This window comes from Pseudonaja textilis, chromosome 18 (genome assembly GCF_049901715.1).
Source record: "Pseudonaja textilis isolate UNSWEBS1 chromosome 18, rPseTex1.2, whole genome shotgun sequence".
NCBI lineage: Eukaryota > Metazoa > Chordata > Lepidosauria > Squamata > Elapidae > Pseudonaja > Pseudonaja textilis.
The window spans coordinates 7,965,201-7,986,344 of record NC_142007.1 but is presented as its reverse complement, the minus strand read 5'-3'; the positions used below and the strand labels follow the sequence as shown (position 1 = coordinate 7,986,344).

General features: G+C 45.4%; 2 protein-coding genes across 2 annotated transcripts in view; one reads left to right on the top strand and one right to left on the bottom strand.

Annotated features, from left to right (window-relative positions):
- Positions 1 to 21,144, bottom strand: part of LOC148124493 (G protein-coupled receptor family C group 6 member A-like) — a 393,462-nt gene that overhangs the window by 331,581 nt on the left and 40,737 nt on the right. The window lies entirely within an intron of this gene.
- Positions 1,122 to 21,141, top strand: MIIP (migration and invasion inhibitory protein). The gene is made up of 11 exons (XM_087914835.1): positions 1,122 to 1,317; positions 2,050 to 2,252; positions 2,649 to 2,675; positions 7,082 to 7,471; positions 8,217 to 8,319; positions 9,462 to 9,573; positions 10,039 to 10,103; positions 11,857 to 11,986; positions 13,588 to 13,684; positions 15,058 to 15,156; positions 16,659 to 21,141. Exons 1-11 carry the CDS (start codon positions 1,314 to 1,316, stop codon positions 16,797 to 16,799), a joined length of 1,371 nt encoding a protein of 456 aa, XP_087770961.1. The 5' UTR covers positions 1,122 to 1,313; the 3' UTR covers positions 16,800 to 21,141.

Sequence of the window (21,144 nt, the reverse complement as noted above, 5' to 3'; positions counted from 1 at the left end):
GTGTGTATATATATATAAAATCTGTGTATATATCATATATACACACACATACATACACATACATATAAAATCTGTGCGTGTATGTGTGTGTGTGTGTATATATCATCTCTCTCTATATATACACATACATACATACACATACGCACATATACATAAATATAAACTTACACAATATAAAATAAACTTACAAACTTACATAAACTTACATAAGTATAAAATCTATGTGTGTGTGTATATATGTATAGCTGAAAGCACCGAAAGCACCAGCCTGAGGATGGCGGGTGGGACCTTGCCAAAATGTCGCCAAGATACTCTTAATCTTACACGGGAAAAGACCCGAACACACCAAGACTGACTTACATACATACATACATATATACACACACACACACATAAAATCTGTGTATATAATTCTGTGTGTGTGTGTGGAGAAAGAGAGAGAGAGATTTAATCTCAGTAATCCCCTCTGAGTTTTGTGAAAATAATGTGGCCAAATAATGACATCTTTGCCAGCTCTACATTTTAGTGATGGGGTGGGGATTGCGTTATTTTTCTTGACTTGCACACTTTCAACAGAGTCTGGAGTCTCTTTAGGCTTGTAAAACAGCAGGTAGCCCACCTCCACCCCAGGGAAAAAAAAAACTTAAGCTGCGCTGCTCCTGAACATGGAGGTTTTATTTTATTTTATTAAAATAAAAAACCACAGTATCTTTTCAATTTCTTATTGAGAACGTGAGGGGATTAATATGTATGTTTGTATATATGTATATATATATATATATAGAGAGAGAGAGAGAGAGATGATATATAACACACACATAAATTGTTTTAATCAATTCCATTTAAACTCATTACCTTCATTTCACTTAAATCAGGGCTCTTCAAACTTGGCAAGTTTTAAGACTTGTGGACTTCAACTCCCAGAATTCCTCCCCCCCCTCCAGTCATGGTAGCTCAGGAATTCTGGGAGTTAAAGTCCACAAAGTCTTAAAACTTGCCAAGTTTGAAGAGCCCTGCTTTAAATTGATTTAGTTTGCACCTGGCTTTTATTGTCTCCCTGGCTGCGGATGATGGGGATTGTAATCCAGCGCCGCTGAGTGTGGGGCGGGGAAAGAGTCGCTGCGGACCGCAAAGGTCCGTAATAAAAAAAAAAAAAACGCGAAAGAGGGCGAGGTCCCTTTAAGAGCAAAACGGCCCGACTTCCGGGGCGACGCTGGTTGCCTGGTGACGACACGGAGCTCGGCCAATCCGGAGGCGATCGGAAGCTTGGCTTTGCAACATATGAGCAAAGCAACGGACCGCGGCGGGAGTGAATGAGTGCGTAAAACAGCGCCCTTTTGTTGGGGAGGGGGAAAGGGGGGCTCAAAAGGAGTGGGGGCTTAGGAGCCAGGCCAGCCTAGCCTATCTTCCCCAGGCTGGGGCCGATGGGCATTGTAGTGCATCGCCTCCGCTTAGAACAGGGTGTCCAACCTTGGCAACTTTAAGACTTGTGGACTTCAACTCCCAGAATTCCTCAGCCAGCTTTGCTGGCTGAGGAATTCTGGGAGTTGAAGTCCACAAGTCTTAAAGTTGCCAAGGTTGACACCCCTGGCTTAGTTAGAAGAACATTGAACTAGGGGAGGGGTGTTGTTTTCCCCTCTATGGGGTGTGTGGGGGGTCTAAGTGGATCCGGAGACTCGATTTGGGGGGTGTTAATGGGAGGGCTAATATCTCCCCTTGAGCACTTTGGGGTGGGGGGTGGGGGCTGATCTTGAGTCCCTGACCAAATAAAACCTATCCAAGAGATCCAATCAACCAGGACTTCCCCCTTCCCTCCCCCCCAAATCCTTGCATGGGACTTGTAGTCAAAACAAGATCTGAAACCCATCCAGGCCATGCCTGGATTCATAATCTGAACTTGTGGGCAAGGTGATTTAAAAAAAGACGACCTCTGGGCGGGTGCAGAGTTCCCCCTCTCCCTCTCTAGAGCCAGGCAGAAATCCTCAAAAAAATAAATAAATAAAAATAAGATCAAATAAGATCAAATTCAGATGATTTACACCCCTCCAGCTCTCCAAAGGGACGTTGCTCTGCTCCAGCCACCGCCCAGCTTGGCACCGTGTTCCTTGCCGGACTGTGGAAGCCCAGAGATGGACCTTGAGCAGCTCCGCCACTTGAACCAGGACCTCCTGCGAAGGTTGAAAGCCAACCAAGAAGAGTTCAGGAAATGCCTTCCCTTTGCGGGGGCTTCCTCCTCGGGGGCCCCTGAGCAAGCAGACGCTCAGTTCCAGGAACAGGGTAGGTGGATAAGTTCGTACAAGATGGTTGTTGTTAGTTGTGAAGTCGTGTCCGACTCATCGTGACCCCATGGACAACGTTCCTCCAGGCCTTCCTGTCCTCTATTATCCCCTGGAGTCCATTTAAGCTCACGCCGACTGCTTCAGGGACTCCCTCCAGCCCCCTCCTTCTCTGCCCTCCCTCCTCCTCCTCCTCCTCCTCCTCCTCCTCCTCTCTCCTCCTCTTCTCCTCTTCTTCCTCCTCCTCCTTCTTCTTCTTCTTCTTCTTCTTCTTCTTCTTCTTCTTCTTCTTCTTCTTCTTCTTCAACCAATGGAACAGAAGTTGCCCTCGGAATTTGTGGGAGTTTCATCACTTGAGACTTTCAAGAAGAGACTGGACTGCCCTCTGTCAGGAATGGTGTAGGGCCTCCTGCTCAGGTGGGAGGTTGGACTAGATGACCTACAAGGTCCCTTCCAACTCTGATTATCTGTTATCTGTTACATTGCAACTGGGAAAACCACAGCCTTGACTTTGTGCACTTTTGTTCAAGATCAACACATCAAAAGGGTCCAGTTTTGACCTAAACGTACATAACTTACAGGTTGTCCTCGACTTAATGACCAATATGGAGCCCAGCATTTCTGTCCTTCAGTTTAGACCTCGGGGAAGTGAATTTTGCCCCGTTTTACAACCCCTCTTGCCACAGCTGTTAAGTGAATCGCTGCTGTTGATAATGTGAATAACCCAGATGTGAAGCGAATCTAGCTTTTTATTTATTTTATTTTATTTTATCTGCCTTTGTTATCTTATAATGGATGGTTTTCATGTTTTTAATGCTACGAGCCCACCTGGAGCCATTAGATGGCTGGTGAATAAATGAGACGAGTGGTGAATAAATTTCATAATAAATAACAAATTAACAAACTTCATATTGGCCTGCTCTCACTATATCATCAACCCCATAATCCCCTGCGGGGTGGGGTCTGGGCAACTGAATGGAGCTGCTGTGCTTCACCGGCAACAGGTGTGGATGGCTGAGGTCTCGGAGAGCGAGGACTCAGGTGAGGGGCCTGCGTGTGATGCAGGGGTGGGGCCAGGACCATCAGGGAGTGGAGATGGTGGAGGCTGGCAGCAGTGAGGAAGAGGCCCCCGAGGAGCCTGTGCTCAGTGCGCGTGCGCGCAGGGCTGCTCGAAGGAAAGAGCAGCTGCAGCAGCACGGGCGACTCGGGAGTAAGGCTGTAAGGCAATGGCCCCTCCCTCAAGAGGTAAAAGCCAACTGAGAAACCGGAGTTCTTTGCAGGAAGCAAAGAAGTTTTTGCATTCAAGCCTTGTGGATGTTCGGACTATCTTAGTTTGTGTTTGGAGACTTTTTGTGCTTGAAATATTTCTTGGCAACTTTATCTAGTGTTCTTGGCAGCCTTGCACCACCTTGGCAAGGCTCGTTCTTATCAGAGACACTTAATTTGAAACCGCCTTTTAACCAGGAAGGAACGGAACTCGTAAAGATTCATTAAAAGGTTTTGCTGTTACCTCTGTTTGGTGTTTGTTTCCTTGGGGCAAGGTTTTGGGTCAGGACAAATGACCGGATGCCCTTCCTGTCACCAGTGCAGAGTTTTGTTCAGCAGATGTATTCTCCTCATGCTGAGAGAGAGAACTATCTGCCTCTACCTAGGATCGAACTCACAGCTTCCAGATTGTGAGGCGAGGGCTCCACCTCTAGGCACCACTCCCCTGCTCTCACTACGTCTAGCATTTACAAAAATAAAATAAAACGGGGGGTTCAAATTACATAGACCAGAGGTCCCCAAGCCCCAGTCTGTTGACTGGCACCCATCTGAGCCATGCCAGCAACTGGCGTGCGCAAACAAAGGAAGCCCCACCTGCAGGATGCAGGCAGCATGTGAAACCACCCCTCCGATCCATGGAACTAGTCCCTGGTGCCCAAAAGGTTGGGGGGCCACTGTCCTAAACTGCTTCTAAATAAGGAGGTTCTATATAGATAGCATAAGTACGTATCTAGGAAGATTCTCAGTCATCCAGGTCATAGTTGTCCCCAAGCTGCCCTTTCCTTTCCTTTCCTTTCCTTTCCTTTCCTTTCCTTTCCTTTCCTTTCCTTTCCTTTCCTTTCCTTTCCTTTCCTTTCCTTAACAGAGTTGGAAGGGACCTTGTAGGTCATCTAGTCCAACCTCCCATCCAACCAGGAGACCCTACGCCATTCTGACAGAGGGCAGCCCAGTCTCTTCTCGAAAGCCTCCAGGGATGAAGCTCCCACAACTTCCGAGGGCAACTTCTGTTCCACGGGTTGATGGTTCTCACTGTCAGGAAATTCCTCCCTTATTTCCAGGTTGAATCTCTCCCTGATCAGTTTCCATCCATTATTATTCCTTCTCTGGCCTTCAGGTGCCTTGGAGAATAGCTTGACCCCCTTCCTCTCTCTATGGCATCCCCTCAAATCTTGGAAGGCTGCTCTCCTGTCTCCCCTGATCGTTCTCTTCCCTAGACTAGCCAGGCCCAGTTCCTGCAACCGTTCATCCTATGTTTTAGCCTCCGGTCCCCTCATCATCCTGGTTGCTCTTCTCTGTACTGTTTTTAGAGTCTCAACATCTTTTTTATAGTGGGGTGGATTTTCTTTAAAGGTGTTTCATTTCTCATCCAAGAAGCTTCTTTAGAGCTTCTTCTTTAAACAGAAAGTCCAATTGCCTCTTGAAAGAAAGAAAGAAAAAAACAGCAGCTTTGGATAATAATAATAATAATAATAATAATAATAATAATAATAATAATAATAATAATAATAATGTCTTTTTTAATCATATAGTGGCTCATTTGGCCATCCTGGAGCATGCAACTCCTACATTATTATTCATATTATTATTATTTAATCTTTAGTGAGATTCACAGCCTTTGGGGCTGGTTGGTAGCTCAACAGCTCGAGTCCCAACCAAGGACCCAGGAACTGTTCAGGTAGCGTCGGAGGATAGAAGCTGTTCCAAGTAGGGTGGGTTTTTTTGTAGCATCAGGGTATTCAAGTCTGATAAATTCAGGATTTCCAAATAGCGAGGCAGCCCTTTCGGGTTATTGTTATTTATTATTATTTAATCTTTCCTGGCACCTTGTAGCTCTAAACAGGCATTCCTGCAGTATTTTCCCCCAATAACGGGGTTGAAAGACCTTTTATGGAGTACATCGTATCGGCACTTAGAAAGCTGAAGCTAACTCTGGGTAATTCCGACGCTTCAGAGAAATACAAAAAACAGAAATGTCCCGCTCTCCTCAGTCCAGCGGGATCTTCCCCCTTGGTCTCAGCAAATGTTCATTGTCATGACCTTGGTTCCCAAGCTGTGTCTGGTGGGTGTTTTATCTAGTGGACCTCAAGCATTGCCTTCCAGTCTAACTTCTTTTTTTAAAAATAAACTTTATTGCATTTTTATTACATTAAAAACATAAAAAATATATCACTTAATAACAGCTATTTGTGGTGCTTATCATATAACAATCATTCGTGCAATATTTACAGATATTAATTTGTGCCTAATTATATTCTTATCCTATCTATATTCTATATTTAATAATTACCTATCCTTAATCTGTCTCCGATCTATCCAGCTATACCATTGTTCCCATACCTTATAAAATATTGAAGCTTCCTCTAACTTCTAACTAGTGGCAACCGTTGGGCATTTTACCAGACAAGTACAATAAAGGGAATGTATATTTGATTTTACATGTGTTGATTGCAGCTAGAATTGTATTTGCACAACAAGAGAAAAGTGAAGAGTTCCCAACAGATGAAAATGTGATTTAAAAAAATATTAGAATGTGCAGAAATGGACAAGTTAACACTTACAATGAAAGAAAAGAAAAGAAACTGAATAAGTTTTTTTGATGTAGGACTTATTTTATCAACGGTTAGCTAACAAAAACAGGAGCTAGAAGTAGGGAAATATATGGAAGGATCAGTGATATAAGAAAGATGTGTTAAATTGGTTAAACAACTACTGCTATTATCAGTATTATGATTGATACTAATGGATGCTCCTGTAAGTACTTTGACTATTATTTCCTAAAACGACTTGTACCCAGACAACACACTGTTCAATTGAAATTGGAATTGTTATAAAAATAAAAAATGGGGGAAACAAATCAAACTTAAATATGGCCTTGGCCATAGTCGTTTTGAAATTGACAGTCCTTGTGTCAGGGCTCCGACAGTTCCCTCCATTTCAATCATGAGTATCCAGCTGAACTTCCAAAACTTAAAGAAGATTTATTAGGAGTAAACATGCCAGCGCTGCCTGGGTGTAGCTGACTCATCATCACCCTTGACCCTGGTTTTCCCCATACCCCCTAGGTCAGGGGTGGGCAACTATGGCCCTTTTATGAATTATGGACTTCAACTCCCAGAATTCCTGAGCAAGCCATGCTAGCTCAGGAATTTTGGGAGTTGAAGTCCACAAGTCATAAAGGGGCCATAGTTGCCCACCTCTGCCCTAGGTGTATCGTAATTCATATCCTCCAACGGGACACATCCATAGCCCAGAGTCATCAATCATGCTCTCCAGTTAGAATTTTGCACGGCAGAAACTTCGGTCACCTAGTTACTATCTTTGAAAACATTTGTGGAATGCACTTTTGGTTTGCAAGCTCCCCATTGCTCCCTTTCTGTTGGCAACTCTAAAAAGACCATAGAAATATTTTACGAGTTGACGCCTTGATTGTGTCTCCAGATTGCATGCGCCGTGGGGCAGCGGACTGCCACGCCTTGCTAACTCTGCTGGGTGACCCGCAGGGCAGCAGCATAACCTTTTATCGCTCTCTTCCCTTCCAGGTGCAACCACCGTTTTGTCCGGACGCGGAAGGGGCCACCCTGTACGTTTCAGAAACAAGGAATTCTCAACCGGGTCTCGACTCTCTGCTGAGTGAGAGACGGAAAGGGGGACGCTCCCCTAGCTGGGGGCCACCCCCTTCCCCGGACACGGTCCTTGTGCCGTTGGGTGAGGCTGGAAGTGGAAACGGGGAAGCAGCTAAAGTGGACGCCCCCCAAAAGGCCCCCCCTGCCGCTTGCCCTGAGGCGAAGGGGAGAACGGGGCCCCGAGAGGCGCTGAGCCAAAGCCCAGCGGAAGAAGAGAGGAGGCAGGGGACGTCGGCTCGGATGCTGCAGACCCCCAAGTCCATTTTGCTTACCCCGGGGTGCAAACATGGTCGGGCAAGGAAGAAGGTGGGTGCCGAAAAAGTTGGCAGGTTTGAAATACTAGCTGGATACGCGTGGCTTCGCTATGAAACTATGTGGTTGGGCTTAGTTTGGGGGGAGGAAGATAAGGGGGAAAGAATTCTGCCTCTGCCTACCAGCATCCATCGGTATTCATCTGGCTAGCGTCCTGTCAGTGTGTGAGAGAGTTGAGGGCTGTTTGGAAAGTGAAACAGCATTTGCTGTGTGAGCAAGAAGGAGACAGCAAGGAGCCTGGGCGTGGCTTAGCTCAACTGTTCTGTACTAAAGCTGCTTGCTGCTCTGAAACGGAAAGTCCTCTGCTTGTGTTTTGCATTTGGATTCTTTTCAGGTGGGGAGGGGAAGTAGAACTCCTCAGCCTCAGAGCGGCTTAATAATACAAATATAGGAAATATTAATGGCTCTGATGGTCATTTGGAAAAATCCTTCCTTAGTGAGCACCTAGAAGCCAAGAGGAACATACGTGCAAAATTTCAACTTTGGAGGCTTTACAGTTCTGGAGATTTTGTGATGAAGTATGAATGGCTTGGAAAGCCAGCAGGGTAGTGATACTGATTTAAGACGGGGAGACTATTTTGTTTGAGCAAGTACTAGAATCTTAGCTTCTTCTTTTTTTTGAAGGAGGTGGAGGTGAAGCTCCGCTAGTTTTCAGGCAAGAGGTGATAGATAAGGCTGGGCATTTCAGGGGCATGACTCGGTCACTGGCACCAAGGAGGCAACGTTTCTGTTTTTCCAGAAGGAAGCCGGGCATGTGACGTTCGTCTCCGACACGGAGGACCATTTGATCTCAGAGGACAGCATGTCCGCGCAGCCTTTCCTGGGCTACGACTGGATCGCAGGTGGGAAGACGTTGTGGGCTGCTTCCCACGTCGTCTGCACAGAGCCTCCATACTCAGATGCAGCGTATCTGCACACTGGAGTGGTGGAGAGCTGTTGCAGATCCATTGAACTCCCCTTAGGAGCCGCCCTTATATCGGTGTAGCTCTCTTTTTTAAAGTAAAAAAGAAAACGCGCTGCATTTTGATTCTTCGGAGCGTTCCAGAGGGCAGCTGCGCCTCTCTTCCAGAGGTGTTTTACACTAGCTCCCCATCATGCTGGGCCTTTTGTCCTCTCCTGTCCTAGCCAGGATGTGATGACCCAAAGGGGCCTGGCACAAAGGCAAACCAGTCAGATAATCCGTAGGAGTCCCTTTATTAGCTCCAACTTTGCCCCCAATGTCCTGGTTACCTTCTGGGCTGGAGAAAAACTCTTCCAGGAAACAGCCTTTGACTACGACAAATCAAGTCCAAAACATGGTCAACAAAAACTCTATAAGTCCAATCAAGGCAAAATGAGGTAATTAGGCAGGCAGGGCAGGAGAAGGAATTCCAGACTTGAAGGCATGGCAATAACTCAACACGGTTTGGAAGACGCCGGGAACACAGGTAAGCAAAGTCAACACAAGATAAACTCACGTTTGCTCCCAGCAGCTGCTGCACTCAGCTTGCATCTCTTTTAAACTCTCTTTCCCAGGTGTGGCTAATGAAGGGAATCAGGGCCCTTTCCTCCCCCGTAAGCCATGCAACCCATGTTGCTCCCTCCTCCTTTCCTCCCTGCGTGCCTTAGGATGAAGAAGGGGTGGGTCTTCCTCTGAACTCCCTCTCCCTTGTTCTACCTCTTCCCTGCTCTGTCCAGACAGACTTTACCCTTCCCCAGTTTCCTCCACAGCCAACGGAGCCTCACTCCTACTCGCTGTCAGCTGTTCGTAATACTCCTCGGATACAGACTCCTATAGGGGCATAACACTGGAGAGGACCAAATTTCTAATAAGATCTGACAACCTTCATTTACATTGGCCAAGAAAAAGGAGGGATAGATCCTCCCTACACAGGAATAGTCTACCTGTGTATTCTGAAGGGCTTGAAAATGGACTTCTGATCCTGCCATTTTGCTCTGGTGGTGGGTTTCACCTGCTATCTTGGGACTTTCCTTCTTTCTGTAGGGCTTCTGGAGACGGACACCTCCCTGTCGGAAAAACCCGAGGAATATTTTGCCGAGCTGCAAAACTTCCGTCAGGTGAACAAGGAAGCTTGTATCCACAACCACGGCTTCGAGTACGACCAGGCTTGGGGGCGGTGCGGGGAAGTTGGGAAAATGAGGCGGCCGTGGGAGCTTGGCTTGAGATCTGGTCAAACCCGAGAGGTGCCATTTTTGAGGTTCACACCCCAAATGCTTCAATCGGGGAATTAAAACCTGCCAGCCGCTAATTTTGCATGAGAAATTAAACTGGAGGCCTCCAAACTTGGCAACTTTAAGACTGGAGGACTTCAACTCCCAGAATTCTCCACGTTTTTTTATTTTAAATCTGCCTTTGCTGTATGATCCCACCAAAACGACCCTTGTTTCATCATAGTCTGGCAGGGCTAACTCGGCTTCCAAACCAAACAATGGAAAGAGATGTGAGAGGTCATCTAGCCCAACCCGCCGTAATGCACAATGCTCCCCTGCCTCGGTTAGTTGAATGACACCGCACAATTCCTTTGTCAGGTTGTAAATTCGGGCTTTCCCCTTCTTTACAGGTTGGAAGACGTGAATTCTTTGGCCGGGGATCAGGAGATGGAAACAGACGCGGCTTCCCACCAATGTAGGTCCCGAAGCTTCTTGGGCCAGGGCGTTTGGGGACTGGAAATTCTGCAGAAATTTTGGGCGTGGGAATAACAGTCCCTGGCAAGGCCTAGACCAGGAGATCTCCACATCTGGCCACTTTAAGGTCTTTTTGTGACTAAGTGGAGAACGCTTCTGGACTTTGTGCTTGAGGCGGAAAAAAACAAATCTTTGATTTGGCATTTTAATGATTAGAATAGGACAGAATAACAGAGGTGGAAGGGACCTTGGAGGTCATCTAGTCCAACCCCCTGCTTAGGCAGGAAACCCAAAACCACTTCAGACAAAGGGTTATCCAACATCTTTTTTAAAACTTCCAATGTTGGAGCATTCACAACTTCTGGAGTCAAGCTGTTCCACTGATTAATTCTTCTAACAGTCAGGAAATTTCTCCTTAGTCCTAGGTTGCTTCTCTCCCTGGTTAGTTTCCACCCATTTATTGCTTCTTGTCCTGCCTTCTCAGGTGCTTTGTGGAATAGCTTGACTCCCTCTTCTTTGGGGCAGCCCCTGAGACTTTGGAAGACTGCTATCCTGTCTCCCCTGGTCCTTCTTTTCATTAAACACTAGACATACCCAACCATTCTTCCTATGTTTTAGCCTCCTAATCCTCTTTGTTGCTCTTCTCTGCACTCTTTCTAGACTCTCAACCTCTTTTTTACATCCTGGCGACCAAAACTGAATGCAGTCTTCCAAGGGTGGCCTTACCTTATAAAGTTATATTATTAAGAACACTTCACGTGATCTTGATTCTCTCCCTCTGTTGATGCAGCCTAGAACCGTGTTGGCTTTGTTGGCAGCTGCTGCACACGGCTGGCTCAGATTTAAGTGGTTGTCCACCAGGACTCCAAGGTCTCTCTCACCGTTACTACTATTGAGCGAGGGACCACCTAGGCTGTACCTGTGGCATTTTGGGTTTTCTTGCCTAAATGTAGAATCTTACTTTTTTCACCCTTGAATTTTGTTAGATATCACCCAACGTTCAAGTCTGTCAAGATCCTTCGGTATCTTAAGCCTTTAGCTTTTGGGGTGTTGGCTATTCCTGCCAGCTTGGTGTTGCCTGCTAGTTTGATGAATTCCCCATCTATCCCCTCATCCAAATAATTGATGAATTATTGATAGGCCTAAAACAGAGGCTTAGGTACCCCACTGCGTACTTCCCCCCGTGTAGATTCAGTTCCATTGAGGGCTACACATTTAGATTGATTCGTTGTTAGAGAAATGGCTAGTTTATACTATTTTGGAGAAGTAAAAAGTAGAGGTTTGTTGTTAAAGCTTTATTCTACTGCAACAGAGTCGGAAGTTAAAACTTTTTCCCTTTCTCTTCTTCCTCCTCTCCTCGCTTTTCCTTCCTTTTTCTCCCCCTTGTGCCCTATGGTTTGCTTCCATATTTTTGTATTTTATTCTATAATCTAATAAAAAAAAATATTTTTTTTTAAAGAAAGACTTGTGGACTTCACCACCCAGAATTCCTCAGCTAGCAAATTCCATGGCTGGCTGAGGAATGTTGGGAGTTGAAGTCCACCAGTCTTTTAAGAGTTGCCAAGTTGGGAGCCCCCTCACATACACACACACACCCCGGTTTAGAAGCATAATGAAGGGGCCCCACACCCCATGGAGAGTTTCACGCCATTCATTTCTGGGCCTCGCTTTGCAGCCATGAGGGCTAGAAACTTAGCACCAGTTTTCTATAGAAAAGGCCCTGTTGTAATTTTACCTTCTGGTTACCCCCACAGGCGTCTTCTGCTATCGGTTGAATAAACGCCTTTTCACCGTGCCAACGGATCCAGAATCGGCCTGCCCCATTTGCAAGACCCCTCGTGCTGAGAAACCTCCAGAGACACTGGTGGAACCCGCTTTCGTTAGGTGAGTTTGCGCTCCTGTTTTATTATCCCTCTTTGGGGGTAGATCAGTTTCACTCCCGATTTTAGGGCGTGTTCCCCAAAAACCACAATTTAGAACTGGGACTTTTTCAGCGCCGAGTGATGGCAGCTGGGAAGCAAGTCACACCCTATTTCACATTTTTGGGGGGTGGCATTTCACATGTTTTGCATTGGTAAGCAAATCTGCCTTATTGCAAGCTCCCTAGGAAGATTGAAAATTAGATTAATAGAGTTGTAAGGGACCTTGTAGGCCATCTAGTCCAACCCTCCGCCCAAGCGGGAGACCCTACACCATTTCTGACAGAGGGCAGTCCAGTCTCTTCTTGAAGGTCTCAAGTGATGAAGCTCCCATAACTTCTGAAGGCAACTTCTGTTCCATTGGTTGGTTGTTCTCACTGTCAGAAAGTTTCTCCTTATTTCCAGATTGAATCTCTCCTTCATCAGTTTCACCCATTATTCCTTGTCTGACCCCCCTCTGTGGCATCCCCTCAAATATTGGAAGGCTGCTCTGGTGTCTCCCCTGGTCCTTCTCTTCCCTAGACGAGCCAGGCCCAGTTCCTGCAACCGTTCATCCTATGTTTTAGCCTCCAGGCCTTTGATCATCTTAGATAGATTCAGATTAACAGAATTGGAAGGGACCTTGTAGGTCAGGCAACTATGGCCCTTTTATGAATTATGGACTTCAACTCCCAGAATTCCTGAGCAAGCCATGCTAGCTCAGGAATTTTGGGAGTTGAAGTCCACAAGTCATAAAGGGGCCATAGTTGCCCACCTCTTTTGTAGGTTATCTAGTTCCTTCACTTTGCTTCAAAGCTCCAAATATCCTTGACTAGAGACAAAAAACTCCCCCACAAGCAGTTACAAGAAGGAGAAAATGCCGGTTAAACTAAAAATGCCTATAAATTATAAAGAATAAAAACAACACAAACCACACTGAAGCAATTAAGGGAACCAGGCAAGATTAGGGCTTGAAGACATCCACAGATATCGGAACACACACTGGGAAGGACACCAAACTCAGTAAGAACGGACAGACTAGGAATATTTTCACACTTTTTTTCCAGCACTGGCCCATACGCATGTCCGTCCTTTTAACCAGTTCTCACAGCTGCAGCCCATGAAGGGGATCAAGGCCCTTTCCTCCCCCATAGACCACGCCATTCATGTCTCTCGCTTATCCTCTCCTCCCTGCGTGCCCTAGGACGGAGAGGGGATGGGCCTGGTTCTTCCTCTAACTGCCCAGCCGGCCTCTGCCCTTCCCCAGCCTCCTCCACCACCTCCAGAGCCCCACTTCCACTCCCTGACGGCTCTTCCTTCTCCCCCTCGGACTCAGTCTCCAATAGGGGCATGACACAAACCAATGTAGTAAGCTAACTTTTCTGCAATTGGTTGATTTTGGCTTTCTTCTTAACAATTCCTTACGGTGACATATTCTTGCTCCATTTTATTTTGCTTTCATTTAGAAATGGGTGGTTTTACCCAGTTCCCTTTATAATAAACAGGGTTGTTGGGGTTTTTTTGGGGGGGGGGTGCCTTACCTGCTCCTTGTAGATGTTCTGATGTCGTAGGGGTCTTATTTTCCAGAGTCAGCTTCCCAAGAGATACCTTCCTCCCCACATATAAGCACAAAATCCACCGACGGAAAAGTTACGAAATGGAGGACAATTTGTCCCTGCCCTCGGTGAGTGTCTGGGTTTCGAGGGAGGAAGTGTGAGGTGGAACAGAAAGACAAAATTGTGCTTGGGGAAGGAGAAAATTGACACATTCCGGCATCTCTTGGAATGCTAGAATTCAGGATGGCATTAAATACTGATGGATGGATGGATGATAGGTAGTAGGTAGATAGATACTGTGTTTCCCTTAAAATAAGACTGGGTCTTATATTGTTTTTTGCTCCAAAAGATGCATTAGGGCTTATTTTCCAGTTAGGTCTTATTTTCGGAGAAATGCAGTAGTAAAAGTGTCCATCTGGCTGACAGTCTTAACCAGGGCTTATTTTGGGGGGTAGCGCTTACATTATGAACATCCTGAAAAATAATGCTAAGCCTTTTTTTCTGGCTGGGTCTTTTTTTCAGGTAAACGGGGAGAGGGAGGGAGAGAAAGAGAAAGAAATTATAGATAAATTATAGATGTAGATGTTGGATTTAGATAAGATAGATGATAGATAGACAGACAGACCGACAGGATAGAGAGAGAGAGAGAGAGAGAGAGAGAGAGAGATAGATGCAGACATACATACATACATACAATCCATGATTTAGATGATAAATAATAAAGGCATGATAAATGACAGGTAAATGTAGGATAGAGATAGATAGATAGATAGATAGATAGATAGATAGATAGATAGATAGATAGATAGATAGATAGATGATAGGTAGGTAGATAGATAAAGATAGATAGATAGATAGATAGATAGATAGATAGATAGATAGATAGATAGATAGATAGATGATAGATGGATGGATGTATAAGAGATGATAGATAGATAGATTATTGAGAGAGAGAAAGATGGATATATATGGATGGATAGATGGATAGAGACACAGACATAAAAACAGTGTTTACCTGGAAGGCAGATGGCTTGCACAAAAAACAAAAACAGTATCTAAATTCTCGGTATGTATTAAGATGCTGCTTCCGTTTCGAAAGTAAATTAATGGAGGAAAATATTTTTGACTTAAGTAAACACTAGGGCTGCTTTGTACTTTGGATTTGCTTTTAAAAGCTGAAGATTGCCATACAATCCTGGAAAAGGACACAGTAACTTTGGAAGTTTCAAAGCGCTATTTTTCCCCCCCCTTCAGTGGAATTCGAATGCTTGTAAATATTACAGGGCTTGTAAATACAGCCTGCCTAAGTACGTGGCTTAAAAAAACCCGGGGAATTCTGCCATAAGTTAATAGTGAGGGACATCAGGTCTGTCAGCATTTTAAAAAGTGGCGGGATATATAAGAGAGAGAAAACTGCCAGTGGCTGCTGGTCTCTAGGGGTCTGAGTATCGAAACGGGAGCTAAAAAAAATCTCCGAGCCTTTCCGTCCTTGTTCCCACAGCACTGCCTTGCCGGTTGGGAGAACCCGGTCCAGGTTTCCACCCCTGTCGTCAGCAGCCTGGATCTACATTCCTCCCTGGATTCTCAGTTGAAACATCAGGTAATGAAGCGGAACCGACTGTTGGGAACCATAAACACTTTGGTTCTCAAACAGGGGTGGGATTCCAGCCCTCCCAGTCAGTCCTTATCGCACATGGGCGACATCGTGCGCGTGCCTGACATTGCTGGCTGCGTTCTCCCCCAACCAGAAATACCATAAGTATTTCTTTTTTTATCCCTAGGAAGCAAAAAGGGGCACGTGGGAGGGGTTTGCACGCCCCGCCTGTGCTTCCTTTTTTGCCTTCCTGGGCCCCAGGGAAGCCACCTGGGACCAAACTGTGAGGCCCAGGAGGCAAAAAACATTATGGGGGGTGTACTGTAAGGAGAGGAGGAGAAGGAAGAAGAAGGAAGGAGGAGGAGGAGGAGGAGGAGGAGGAGAAAAAGAAAAAGAAGGAAGAAGAAGAAGAAGAGGAAGAAGAAGAAGAAGGAGGAAGAGGAGAAGGAGGAAGAAGGAGGAGGAGGAGGAGGAGAAGAAGAAGAAGCAGAAGAAGGAAGAAGAGGAAGAAGAAGAAGAAATAGAAGACACGCCCACCCAGTCACATGGCCACACCCACCTAGCCACGTCCACAGAACCGGTTGTTAAAACATTTGACTCCCACCCGTTTTCAAACACTATGTAATCCTCGACTTGCAACTACAGCTGAGCCCAAAATGTTCTGTGGCTAAGCGAGACTGTTTGCCCCATTTTACGGCCTTTCTTGCCACAGTTGTTAAGTGGATCGCTGCAGTTGTTGAAGTAGTAACGCGGTTGTTAAGGGAATCTGTCTGGCCAGGAGGTCGCAAAAGGGGAGCTGATAGGATCCCAGGAAGCTACAACAGTCATAAATTATGAGCCAGTTGCCAAACGCCTGAATTTTAATCATGTGATCACGGGGAGGCTGCAACAGTCATAAGTGTGGGAAATGGTCATAAGTCACTTTTCTCAGTGCTGTCATAATTTCAGGCAGCCACTAAGCGAACAGCTATATCAGCCAAACGGCTATTGTGCTGGTTTTGATGATCCCTTTGTGGCAGGCAAATTGGGGGTTATGGCATTAAAACAGAGCTTAAATCCAGCCTTTGTCTGGGCCTGTTTTGTGGTCTGTTAAATGAACTCATTTTTTAATTCATTTCACAACCAGCTAGGACTACAATTGGTTTCAAATCAAATACAGTGGTGGGATTCAAAAAAAATTACTACTGGTTCTGTGGCGTAGCTTGGTGGGCGTGGTGTTGCTTGGTGCGCATGGCAGGGGAAGGATATACTGCCAAATCCCCCTTCCCTCCCCACCCCTCTAACCTGCTTTCCAGCTCCGTTCTCCTGGGCAGGGCAACCAAAGGAGACCCGGCCGATCAGCTGGGACTCGATGGAAGGCGGAGAAGAGATATGGGGTTAGCGGGGCCAGTCGGAGGTGGGATCGGCCGGTTCTCTGAACGACTCAAAACTTCCACTACCCATTCCCCAGAACCAGCTGAACACTATTTCTCCTTTTAAAACGTGGGATCTTTAAATCTGCTTTTCAGAATTCCGGCTCTAGGGTGGCAGGAGGGACAAGGACAGACAAACTGCTTGACCGATCTCGGGCGGTGGAATTCGAACTCAGCAGCGCCCCTTGGAAGCAGACTCACCGAAAGCCGCCACGCCACAAAGCCATTTTCCATTAAACCCCCATCCAGTTTGTACTGACGGTGCCGGCCTCTGTTTGCTGGGAACGGGGGGGCACGGGACAGCAGAGCCATAGGACTCATTTTGTGTGATCAGGTCGCTGGTAGGTTTTGTAAATTGTTTAGTTCAAGAAGAGCAGGGCGACTCATTTATCCTTTTCTTTTTTTAAATCTACCTTTTATTCAGCAGTGGGATTCTACCAGTTTCCCTACTGGTTGTGCGTGTGTGTGTGCAGCGTTCCAAGGACCAGCTGAGCAGTACAAAAAAGCTCCGAAGATCAGCTGAGAGGGTAAAGGAGAGAGAAGCACGGGGGCATATGAGAGGGTCGATCCTGAGCTTTTATCTTCTGTCTCCTCAGCTGACCATCAATTTTTTACTACCGGTTCAGCCAAACAGGTAGCAATTTTTGTTAGCAGTTCGGTTGAACCAGGCTGAACCGGTAGCATTTTACCACTGTTTTTATTTTTTTGTCTTTTAGTCCATATGGCTTATGAAAACACCCACCCACAAACACCTTTGTGTGTGGGAGGGGAACACTTAACAATTTAAAAACCCATACACCTGTTCTATGGGGGGAGGAAGGTTGACATGTGCTGTATGCCTTTTTTAGAAAATTAAGATGTTTTTTTTAAAATACCTCTTTTAAAAAAAGAATAAATATTATTTTGAAAGCTGAGAAGCGGCAAACATCTTCCACTGCAGACAACTGGATCATAAAGTGTATTTTAAAAAATCAGGGAGAAAACTGATTTATTAAATATTAAATATTTAATATTTAACCTTTTTTTTTTTTTTTGGACTCAAGAGTTAACTGATTTGTAGACTCCGCGCCCACCTTTTTCCGAAACCCAGAAAAACGCAGATAAACAGGTTTTGACATCCAACCAGGGCAGAGTGTTCCAAAGATGCTCTGACTGTTTGCAGTTGTGGATTGGCTGCTTCCTTGTTGCCACGGTGACGCTTACGCAGCATCCTTTCCTCTGTGGTCCAGAATCGGACGTCTTTGGCTGAGATGAAACGAAGATGCTGGTTTTGTTCACTTCATTGTTATGGTGTCTCCGATACGTCAGCGCTGCCAGCCTCCCACTGGCTGTTGGTAAAGGACCAAAGTGTTTACGGCTTCCGTTCTAATTATTATTTCTGCCTTTTGGAAGTTTCGCAACTCATTTTCCAGAAGAGGGAGAACGTGGTGGTGCTTTTGGCCATTGGCAACCCTTTTCTAGGCGAGCTTTTACTTCTGTTGGGTCCCAGTGCCTGCTAGAACGCCGTAAGGCTGATTTCCCATGAATAACAGGGACCTTGAAGGTCTTCTAGTCCACCCCCTTGCTGGACTAGCAGGAGACCCTAAATCCATTTCAGACAAATGACTGTCCAGTCTCTTCTTTAAAAGAATGGTGGAGCACTCACAATTTTTGAAGGCTTTCTCCTTAGTTCGAAGCTGTTTGGTTTCCATCCATTGCTTCTTTTTTTTTTTTTTTTTGAAAAAAAGTTTTATTGACTTTAACAATGAAGAAAAACACATAAAACATGAAACATAAAAGCATCATCCTCCCTCATAAATTTACAGATAGTGTATCGGTTGGTTTACCACTTTTTTGTGCATCCATTTCATAGTCTCCATTGTAGTTATATTACATAATAGCTCATATTATCAATCAACAATTATATAGCCTGATATCATTACTAAACAATCATTTGACTATAATTTTGTTAATTCATACTTTAACGAGATAACTATAATTTACTTAATTTATTTTACAACGAATCATAAAGTCATACCAAGTCTATCTTAATAAAATTTTTATAAAGATAGTATCAAAGAAAAAAAGAAGAAGTATATATTCATTATATCCTAAGTTTCTAAATGTTCTATTATTATATTTTATTATCTAGCCATTGATAGAAAAGGCCCGAAACTTCATAGAATTGTTTATCTTCTTGTTCTCTAATTTCAAATGTCAATCTACTCATTTCAGCACATTCCGCCATCCGTTGCTTCTTGTTCTGCCTTTGGAGAATAGGTTGACCCCCCGCCCAACTTCTTCGTGGCAGCCCCTCAAATGTTGGACTATATTATAATGTCACCCCTAGTCCTTTTTCCCTGCATTAAACTAGACCGAGCCAATTCCTACAACCGTTCTTGATACGGAAAAAAAAATGAAAGAGGGGAAAATGTACGGGCTGCAAGTAAATACATACTGTATACAATGACAATAAAGAATTCAATTCAAGAATTCAATTAAATGAAAGAACAACAGACCTCCACCTTCTCAAAGCACCATTCAGTGGAACGCTGGTTTCCTCGGATAAGCTGCATTTGCAAGTACTTAATTAATTCTCCCTGAATTAATCCATGTTTGATGGTTGATCAAGATGCATACATCTTGAAACAGCTTGTAATGAAAACAAGCCCTGTGCTCATCGAGGTAGAAAATTATATTTAACCTCTGCTTAATGTGCCCAAGGCTCATTCCTTGGATGCCTGATGTTCTCAAATGCCTTTACTTTAAATAAATATTTGCATTTTGCTTTAAAGGCACATCCTGTTTATCGCTAATGCTGCTTCAGGCGGCCGTTCCCCTCCCTTTTCATGTACAAAATAAGCTTCACCTGTTTTACTCTCACAACTGCCCTTTAAAGTAGATCAGTGGTCACCGTGAGAAAATTTTGGTGGTCCGCAGAAAAATGGCACCCCCAAAGCAATTAATCCAGGCTGTGTGGGAACACAAGGCTTGCATTGCTTGCATTGCGAACAACAGGAGGTAGTGAGGGGAAGGGCGGAGGAGGGGAAATTTGCCCCCCAGGCCCCATGTGCCTCACATGGCCACCAGGCTGGTTCTTTCTTCTTCTGCTTTTGGCTGCATGCAAGGCAAGCAGCAAAAGTCTTTCTTTCTCTCCCCCAAACTCCGCCAGAAATGAGTCTAGGGACCCTGCAAGGCCTCCTGCTCCAAGAGGCTGCGCCGGCAAAGACTCATTTCTGGTGGAATTTGGGGGAGAAAAAAGAAAGACTTCTGCTGCTTTCCTTGCATGAAGCCAAAAGTCTCTCTCTCTCTCTCCCTCCCTCTCTCTCCCCTGAGATCTTGCTGGCTCCTCAAAACAAGATGGCCCTGGGTCTGCCATTTTGTTTTGGAAAAATTCCCCCCATTTCTCACTGACTGGCAGTTGCTAGACTCCACAATATTTTCTCTCACTGCTTGCAGGGGACCCCAACATCCACTGGAACAACTGGCAGCCCTGGGTGTGTATGTGCGAGCTTCACAAGCAAGCCCGCATACGGCACTTCGTAGTCTGGGGTGCCAACGTCTCGCTTGACCTGAAGACCTCGGAGTTTTGGCAAGAGAAGCCCTGCTCCTTGGAGGACTGCCACGGTTGCGGGTCGGAAGATTGTCCGGGCAGCCTGGCTCGATCCGGCTTCCTTTCCTGGTTTCAGAGCGTCTCTTCCCCCAGACCCCACGAAGTCAGGATCCCTCTTCCGCCCCACCTGGATTTCCCATCCTACGACAGCCTCCCCGTCATGGACGACAAAGATGGGGAGTAGGATGACTTTGGAGGCCGCCAAGCAGACTTTGACAATCACACCACAGCATCCATTTCCCGCTTGCTTGCCTTCCTCCAAGGGGGCCTGGACTCCAACACCTATGATCCTTTGCCGTCTGCTGCAGGGCAGGCAAGGCCGTGATAGACACAGCACACACACACCCCCAATGAGAAATGAGTTGTGTTTATTCTATAAGGCAGGAGAGCTGGGCACCAATAAAGTTTGAAACTGCTTACGATTAATTCTTAACTTTTCTTGGCTTTTATCTTCGGCTTCTAGGTCAGCCTTAAAAATCCAGGAAAAAAAACCAGGCTGTTTCTATGTTTGGCTTTACTCAAGATACGTCCTCCAGTGAATAAACTTTGGAACACCATAGCTGCTCCTAAAATGGCTAGTTGTTTTGAGCAAACTGCATCATTTAACCTCACTCTCCTTGGCTCAGATCTGAAGCAGCCATTTGAGAGTTTGTTTGCCAACTGTAAAGAAATGTTTGCTTTTTCCTTCGGAATTGCCTAGCGATGTTTCGTTATCGGGCAGGGTAAAAAAAAAAAAAACATCGGAGTGACTGATTAAATTTAATCTCCATTTGGTTTTAAGGAAAACAAACACATCCACTCAACCCACGTGAGCAAAGGGTGGGGCTTGCTGGGAGAGTTTAAAACAAAGCAATTACTCTGTTGCTTGGACAAAGCACTTTTATAAAAGGAGCTGTCAAATCCACAGATGTGCAGTTAAAAGCAAGGCAGCTCCTCTGTATTGCCGAGAGAGCGCGCCGCGTTTCTCCCTCTGCCGAATTCTGCAAACAT